Source organism: Piliocolobus tephrosceles, chromosome 1 (genome assembly GCF_002776525.5).
Source record: "Piliocolobus tephrosceles isolate RC106 chromosome 1, ASM277652v3, whole genome shotgun sequence".
Lineage (NCBI taxonomy): Eukaryota > Metazoa > Chordata > Mammalia > Primates > Cercopithecidae > Piliocolobus > Piliocolobus tephrosceles.
The window spans coordinates 62363002-62371665 of NC_045434.1; the positions used below are offsets into that span (position 1 = coordinate 62363002).

The window sequence follows — 8664 nt, forward strand, 5'->3', positions numbered from 1 at the left end:
CAAGAGGGTCAGAGGACACCAGGCAGGGTAATATGCCCTCCCCAGCACAGGCGTATCAGTCTCAGCTGAGGCCTATATGGTGTTTCCAGGAAGATTCCTGGGCCTCTGGCGCCACCTGCTGGCTTGAGTGCATTCAACTAGATCGTCCTACATCATCCATTTCCTAGATGAGTCCCACTTGGGCTAGAATGGGACTCTAAGCCTACACCAGGTCCCACGATCTCCACATGGTTAAGATCAATAGGCCAGTTGGCATGTGCCTTCCAGTCCTAGCTGCCTATCAGAGCTGTTTGGGACATCTTACAAAACACAGACTCTAGGACCCCTCCAGACACCTATAGAATCAGCCTCTCCGGCTAGGGGGTCCGGGAATCCGTCTTGTTAAGGGTTGGATACACCTGAGCTAGAAGTGTGCTGATGAGACACACCATCAGGTAGGTGGGTTCTGAACTGGACACTCAAGGTAAAATGGGGGAAAAGGCAGCATTCGCTCTGGAGGAGCTTGTGGTCTCAGTCGGAGACACAGGTAGCCAAGATGTGCAACAATCCCAGGTGCCACAGCCCTGGGCTCCACACTCTTGGCGGTCCTGGGAGGAAGAAACTCACACTTCCATGAGCTCTGTCCTTTATCACAGGGATAAAGGGAAAATGAGCCCCTTCCACCATGGGGTCTCATCCCTTCCCTCCCAGAGGCTGGATTTGGGGGAGGTGTCATGTCTCTGGAGCTGCTAAGGGCTTCAAGCTCATGGCATTCTGTGTCTCTCCCTCTCAGTCAGACATTGGCTTTGGGAAACTGGAAACATACGTGAAACTGGACAAACTGGGAGAGGTAAGTCGCTGGCTTTGGTCTTCTCCAAATAGCCAGGCAGGGTGGCTTGGAGGAGGGGCAGACCTCCCTGGTCGGCCCTCTCTGGTTGGCCCTCTCATGGACCCTGCCCCATAGACGTGCACAGTCTTGGCTGTGCACTCTGGCCTAGCCTTTGGCAGGGGTTGAAGTGGGCTCAGATCCTGAAGGAGGGCGTGAGGATAGAGTAGCCATGGCCCTGGGCAGAATCCAGTCTTTTTTTTTTTTCTTCAAGTCCTTCTTGCCTGGGTTCAAAACCTACCTCCACCATTTACTAGCTCTGTGACCTTTGGTGAGTTACATGACCTCTCTGTGTGCCTCAGTTTCTTCCTCTGTCCAATGAGATAGTAACTGTCCTATCACATAGGGTTATTGCGAGGATTGGACAGGTTATGTACAGCACGCGGACGATGCCTGGCACACAGGAAGTGCTATATCACTTAAGTATTTCTGTCGTCACTGTGCAGAGGCCTGGGGTGGGTGAAGGTTTATAGAGAGGGGAACACACAGCCCTTTCCCTCCAGGAGCCCAAGAGGTGACCTCTGTGTAAACATCAGCATCATATAAGGAAGAAAAAACCTGGTGTTATCATAGAGGGGCACACGGCGTGCTGGGGCTTAGAGGAAGGACAGATTCACTCCAGCTGGGGGTCATTAGGGATGCTTCCTGGAGGAAGTAGGCTTTGGAGGAAACAGCATGTCAGTGAAGGGAGGAAGGGCACTCAGGCCCCAGTCATAGCCCAGGCAGAGGCACAAATGGGGAGACACTGGACAGAGGCCAGCAGCACCTGAATGTGCCTGGGGCCACTGCGGCCCTCCATCCCAGGGCACCTATGCCACAGTCTTCAAAGGGCGCAGCAAACTGACGGAGAACCTCGTGGCCCTGAAAGAGATCCGGCTGGAGCATGAGGAGGGAGCGCCCTGCACTGCCATCCGAGAGGGTACAGCATCCTAGGCTCCCACACTCCCCCTGGGGCTTCAGGAGGAGGGGTTCACCAGCCTGAGCCCTGGTAGGAGCTGGGGGTGGAGGGTCATTGCTGGAGTGGGACTCCTGGAGCTGACCCCAAGAAAAGAGGGTATGGGGACACATGGGGTCCTAGGGACCCAGACAGGCTTGTCTCCCCACAGTGTCTCTGCTGAAGAACCTGAAGCACGCCAATATTGTGACCCTGCATGACCTCATCCACACAGATCGGTCCCTCACTTTGGTGTTTGAGTACCTGGTGAGAGTCGGGCTGGGGCTGGCAGCCTCTGCCTCTTGTGGTAGAAACAGGGTGTGGGTAGGGGAGTGGGAAGCTGAGGAAGTGGGAGAGGTGGGATGAGGACGAACCAGGCCTTGTTCTGGAATCAGGTTCTCAGATGCTCCCTTGCAGGAGTGGGCCAAGAGCTCAGGCTTAGGGGTGGCTCAAGCCAGGGACCTGTCCCACTAGTGGACGTGGGCCCTTCCCAGGGAGGGGCTTCCTCTTCTCAGCCTGTGTCTGGGCTTCTGGCCATGGGGCAGGACTGAGCCACGCTCTGTGTTCCAGGACAGTGACCTGAAGCAGTATCTGGATCACTGTGGGAACCTCATGAGTATGCACAACGTCAAGGTGAGGCCTCGGGGGCAGGGTCCCCCCATCTTGGCAGCCACCTGTTCAGAAGCCCAGTGCGGGGACCCACTCTCACCGCCAGGGATCTGGCTGCTGGGGTGGCTCAGACCTTCCCACCTGGGAAAGAGGGAGAGGGCAGTGCCATCAACGAGTCTAGGAACTGGGTTGAGCACTTTACCCCAGGAACAGACACACACTCTCTGCCACTGTCCAGCTGTTGGTATAAAATCCACTCCCAACTCTGAACATCAGTTTCCCCGTCTGTCAAATGGGAGTGTGAGCTACCTACCAGAATGCAGGGAGGCTTCTGGAGAAACTGGGGGTTATGAATGACCTCTCCTGGTGTTTGTTAAAGAATCAAGGCTGGGTGTGTTGGCCCATGCCTATAATCCCAGCACTGGGAGGCCAGGGCAGGAAGATGGCTTGAACCCAGGAGTTTGAGACCAGCCTGGGCAACATGGCAAGACCTCATTTCTACTAAAAATTGGAAAATTAGCCTGGCACAGTAGCGTGCACCCATAGTCCCAGCTGCTTGAGAGGCTGAGGCAGGAGGACCACTTGAACCCGGGAGGTTGAGGCCGCAGTGAGCCATGATCATGCCACTGCATTCCAGCCTGGGTGACAGAGTAAAACGCTGTCTCTAAAAAAAAAAAAAAAAAAAAAAAAAGGATCAAGCACATATGTCTCCACATAGGCAGGCATCCTGACCCCCGTTCCCCTGACTGAGACTTCTCTGGTCTCCCCTACACTCACTGTCTCCTCTGCATCCCTGGTGTCCTCCCCTCTGGATGGGACTCCCTGGTGTGGGTGGGCCCAGGATGGGGGCTGCAGGGTAGGCAGGAGAATGAGGGGCTTGTGCTGACCTCACTGCCAAACCCCTGCCCCCATCCCGGTCCCAGCCTTGCAGCAGAGGCTCAGGGCCACCTTCCACCTCACATTTCTCTTCCCCCTCTCCCAGATTTTCATGTTCCAGCTGCTCCGGGGCCTCGCCTACTGTCACCACCGCAAGATCCTGCACCGGGACCTGAAGCCCCAGAACCTGCTCATCAACGAGAAGGGGGAGCTGAAGCTGGCCGACTTCGGTGAGGCTGGGGCTAGGGTGGGGGTCTGATGCCACTGGGGTGCCTCAAGGTGTGGGTGCAGTGGGGGAGGGCATAGCAGTCAACCCCACAGCACCTGTGGACAGAGGTCCAGTGACATGTCTGCCCCCAGGACTGGCCAGGGCCAAGTCAGTGCCCACAAAGACCTACTCCAATGAGGTGGTGACCCTGTGGTACAGGCCCCCCGATGTGCTGCTGGGATCCACAGAGTACTCCACCCCCATTGATATGTGGTGAGTGAGTACTTTGCGGACGGAGGAGGGGAGGACAGGCCTGGCCACACCTCCAGACTCTCTTTTGCTGCCCCAAGGGCCTCGCGAAAGAACTTCCTAACTTGCTTTGCCTAAAAGCCATGTGACGTCCTGCTGAACTGGATGTTAAAAAATGAAGTCTGAAATAGAATCGGTTAGGGCTTCCCTGGCTTAAATAGACCCTCCAAGGCTGTGCATTTGAAATCCTCCCCCAGGGGCCTGTGGGAGGTTACCAGAGACCCAGAGGGTCCAGGAGGGCCCCTATAGTAAATACGATGAATCTTCCCCAAGCATCAGTCCCAGTGAAAATTTTGAAAGAGAAGTACTATTTTTATGTTAAAATGAACAAGCGTATGATTTGGTGTAAAATGAAAAATCAGCCCAAATTGCAAGCCAAGCCGCCAGTGGTGATGAATGGCTGCTGTGACTCCGCCCTGAGGTTCCCCAGGAGAATGGATTTATGTACTTCTCTCTTCCAGTGGGGCACACAGTGGAGAGAGTTTGAGACAACACTGCTGAGAGAATTGCCACATGGGCGCTGGCTGCACAGACCCAAACCTCACAGAGCGAAAGGGGAGAGGTCGCAGCTTTCCCGAGCCCAGGGAAGCCCCCAGAGAGGGGCTGTAGTGGGGGCTGGGCAGTTCTAGGAGCCTCCACTGCCCTGGGCCACCCCTCCGCCGCCAGAGCCACGACCCCTGCAGCCACCTGTGGCAGGTCGTCGTTGGTGCCCTGGTGGAGCAGCCCTAGGAAGGGCGGCCGCCCCTGCCTGATGCCGCCCCTGCCCCTTGCTCCCCGCAGGGGCGTGGGCTGCATCCACTACGAGATGGCCACAGGGAGGCCCCTCTTCCCGGGCTCCACAGTCAAAGAGGAGCTGCACCTCATCTTCCGCCTCCTCGGTCAGTCTCCCGCTGCTCCGTCCCTCTCACCACCAGGGGGCGCCGGAACTCCGTCCAGCCCAGGCGCCGAGTGGGACTGGGAGGAGCGGCTCGCCTAGTTCTCTCCGGGGCGGGGACCCCCTGTGGCCTCGGCCATCTTTGCTCCCATCTCCTACGTTGCATCCCTTTCAAGTCGGCCTTGGCCCTGGGCCTCACTCACGCCCTCCCCACCCTCTCTCGTCTCCCCAGGGACCCCCACAGAAGAGACGTGGCCCGGCGTGACCGCCTTCTCCGAGTTCCGCACCTACAGCTTCCCCCGCTACCTCCCGCAGCCGCTCATCAACCACGCGCCCAGGTAGCCCCGGCGCCCGCACCGCCCCTCCTGCTGTGGCCCTGGCTCTCCCACCCCCGCTCAGGCACAGCCTGTGTCCGCGCCTTCTCCTTGCAGGTTGGATACGGATGGCATCCACCTCCTAAGCAGCCTGCTCCCGGTGAGTGACCTCCCGGCGGGGCCCAGGGAGAGGCAGCCAAAGAGCCGAAGTCCCCGTGCCCCATGCTAGGCCTACGCCCCAACTTCTGTGGCTCGTGTGCTCACACGTCTTTGAAACGTCTTCCCTGTACTCTCCACCCCAAGGCCCAGGGGAGCGCTGGCCTCCATACACGTCCTCTGGAGTCTCTGCACTGCGAGCCCAAACCGTTACTAGCTGTGTAGCTCTGGGCAAGTTACAGAGCTCCTCCATGTCTCAGTTTCCTCCGCTGCAAAGTGGGATTAATTCCTATTTTATAAGCTGGCAGTGAGGATACATTGAGCTGACGGGACACACTTAGTGTGGTGCCTGTCTTCTAAGGCAGACGATGAAGGGTCGTTATCGGCACAACGCTTCCTATTACGGATGTTCTCCTTCTAATCATAGCTGGTTTGCATCTGTATTTCTATCCCAAGAGAAGGTCACTGCCCTCAAGTTTCATTTCTGGTTTTTCCAGGTGGCTGGAGACCAGGGAGCCTTCCCTTGAGTCTTGAGATGGCTTGAGGTTGGATTTGTGGTAGGGGCTGGAGGCTGACCTAGGGCTTCTCCTGTTAGTCTCAAGCCCCACCCACCTTGGTGCTCTAACCAGCACAGGAGTCCTGCTGCCCAGAGGGTTCCCTGCAGCCCCCCAGCCAGGGCCCAATAGCCCCACCTTGTGCCTTTCAGTATGAATCCAAGAGTCGCATGTCAGCAGAGGCTGCCCTGAGTCACCCCTACTTCCGGTCTTTGGGAGAGCGTGTGCACCAGCTTGAAGACAGTGAGTGTTGTTGGGGCAGGGAGCAGGGTCACCCAGAACCAAGGAAAGGGGGCGGTGAGTGTGGGTAGAAGAACCAGAACAAAGAGGCCAGAGGCCCCAGGCCCAGCTGAGCAGCGCTGGGCACCTGGCCTCCCCTGCTGGGGCTCTCACCTGGCCTCCCCTGCTGGGGCTCTCACAAACTGAGGGGGCAAACAGTGGAAATGAGATGCTGCCTCCAGGGCTCAGTTGGTCCGGCTCCACCCAGCTCTCTCCCCATCATGTCCTTCTCTCCCCCAGCTGCCTCCATCTTCTCCCTGAAAGAGATCCAGCTCCAGAAGGACCCAGGCTACCGAGGCTTGGCCTTCCAGCAGCCAGGTAGGGGCTTGTGTTCTCCTGGAGCCCTTCCCTTGTTAGTGGAAGCCAGGACAGGCTACCCCTCCCCAGTGGGGACTCCCGTGGTCCCCCCGCCACTTTCTTCCCTTTGGAGTCTTTAGGGAGCAGAGAAAGGGTTGGTTTCTCCTGCCTAGGCTTCCTCGTCCAGCTCTTCCCTCTTCAACCCTCACCCCAGACAGGACATTGTGTTTGGCAGTAGCCCTGGCAGAGAGGCATGCTGTCTCTGGTGCATTCGCTCTGCAAACTCTGAGCTCTCTAGTCAGATTCCATCCTGGGAGAACGGTACTTTGTTCCTAGAACAGTCAATGGCCTTGGACATTGACAAATGCTTCCCATGCGTCCTCTCCTTTAATCCTTAAAACACCCCTTGAAGTTGGTACTACTACTGTTCCCCATTTCATAGTCAATGAAACTGAGGCTCTGGGAGGTTAAATCACAAGACATGCAGCTAGTAAGTAGCAGAGATGGGATTTGACACCAGTTCAGACCCGCTCCTGCGTGCATGCCCTTGCTTGCTGTGTCAGACCAGCTCTGGGGGACAGCGACTGTCCCTGCTGGTCTGGGGTACGCCTTGTCCCAGCCTCCTCCCTGCAGCCCCACCTCCTCCATTCTCCAGGACGAGGGAAGAACAGGCGGCAGAGCATCTTCTGAGCCGCGCCCACCCTGCCGTGGCCCAAGGGACAAGAGATCACATGGACCACAAATTCGGGTAGGATGGAACCTGTGTGGCCCTCGGAGGACTGAAGAATGAGGGCTGACAGCCAGCCCAGAAGACCGTTTGGCAGCCCTGCTGGCCACGGCTGTTTCTTCTCTGTGCTTCCCACGTGCCTCCCCAGTAGTCCTCACCTGCATACCAACCCCTCCATTACCCACGTCGGGGCTGGCATGAGCTGCTTCCCTGAGAGGACATGAGAGGGAGGGGGGACCTTGTACCCTCTCCCGCCCTGAAGTGTTTGGGCACCTGCGTGGGATGCACATGGGCGAGAGAATTAAGGCGCCAGGATGGGCACTGTGCCCTGGATACAGGCTTTACCCTCCTCCCCCGGGGGCCTGCCTACTTTTCTGGCCCCTTGGAGCCCACAGGTGTTTCATCTTTTTTCCCTTCTGAGAGCAAGAAGAGACATGGCATGCTGTCTGGGACCCTGGAATCCTAGGTACCCACATGTGTGCCAAAGCCTGCCCTACCTGGCAGGTGTCCCATAGCAACAGAAGGAGTAGTAGTCCCCTTTCTTTCCATCAGCCCTACCCCACCCTCATTCCCCCGACTCCCTCTGGCTTGAACCGTGGCTGAGCAGCACCAGCATGCTTGGATGCCCGGCTATGTCCAGAGGTGGCCTGGGTCTGCCGGTTGCACGCCTGCCACCTCAGCCAGCCCCCACCCAGCTCACCAGTCTGAATGGAGTTGCCTTAAATTGGCAGGTGGTAGCGTGCTCACTGCCCTTGGAGCTGTGATCGGCTCCTGCCTGTCCACCCCTTCCCTAGGTGGCTCCTGCTTATCTTATCATCCTGGGGCTCTGATTAGCCAGGCCTGGTCAGGGTCCTGGGGACAGCACCCAGATATGCAGAGTCACCCTGACGCTGGTACCGGGCTGACCTCAGCTCCCGGAGGGTCGCACAGCCTCTCCATCCCTCCTTCCCGGCCCTTGTGGCTCATGTCCACCTGATCCCAATACCAGCTTTCCCGAGACCCTGCCACCCCAGAGGGCAGCCACGACAGGGAGAGGTGTAGATGCCACCGTCTGAGGTAGAGGAATGTGAACCAGGAGCAGGCTGTGATGCTGAGACACTTGCCTCCGGGGGCCTGGAGCCTGGGGGGCCAGGGCCCCTGAAGAAGGTTCCCCTCTGTATCCCCCAGGTCTCCTCAACACTGGACTGATCCTGAATGGCACAGGCCAAGGGGAGGCTAGCCTCACCTTTCTACCCAGGCCCCCTGCCCTGCCCACCTCAGGCCCCCACCCTCCACTCCTCCCCACGGTACTGTGAACATCCTGTGACTCAGCGCAGAGACAGATAATATATTTAATTCATGTTGTACAGAAAGGAGCGAGCGGTCTCATACAGAAAAGCTGATTTTGACAGATTGATGCCAAAGATGGAGAACCGAAGGCCCCTCTCCAGGCCTAATGAGTGTGGGTGGGGCGTGCTTGTGTGCATGTGTGTGTGTGTGTGTGTGTGCTGTGTGTGTATATATGTATAAAATGAGGAGAGAGTTTGATTTGTGTGTATCTGTGACCTCCACCTCACCCCAGGCTGTGGGACAGGTGCCTAGCATTCACCCTGCTGTATCCTGGGTGCTGCTGCATTCGGAGCAAGAAGTTGGCTTTTGCTGAGGAGCATCAGTGGTGGTTGT

General features: G+C 57.5%; 1 protein-coding gene across 1 annotated transcript in view; it reads left to right on the top strand.

The window, feature by feature from the left end:
* Positions 1-8344, top strand: part of CDK18 (cyclin dependent kinase 18) — a 28250-nt gene extending 19906 nt beyond the window's left edge. The window contains exons 5-16 of the mRNA XM_023186994.1: positions 773-829; positions 1670-1784; positions 1972-2066; positions 2370-2432; positions 3391-3514; positions 3645-3765; positions 4582-4679; positions 4908-5013; positions 5107-5149; positions 5852-5942; positions 6219-6296; positions 6931-8344. Coding sequence (XP_023042762.1) covers positions 773-829; positions 1670-1784; positions 1972-2066; positions 2370-2432; positions 3391-3514; positions 3645-3765; positions 4582-4679; positions 4908-5013; positions 5107-5149; positions 5852-5942; positions 6219-6296; positions 6931-6965 — 1026 coding nt within the window. The 3' untranslated portion in view covers positions 6966-8344. The remainder of the gene's footprint in view (positions 1-772; positions 830-1669; positions 1785-1971; positions 2067-2369; positions 2433-3390; positions 3515-3644; positions 3766-4581; positions 4680-4907; positions 5014-5106; positions 5150-5851; positions 5943-6218; positions 6297-6930) is intronic.
* The last annotated feature ends 320 nt before the right edge of the window (positions 8345-8664 follow it).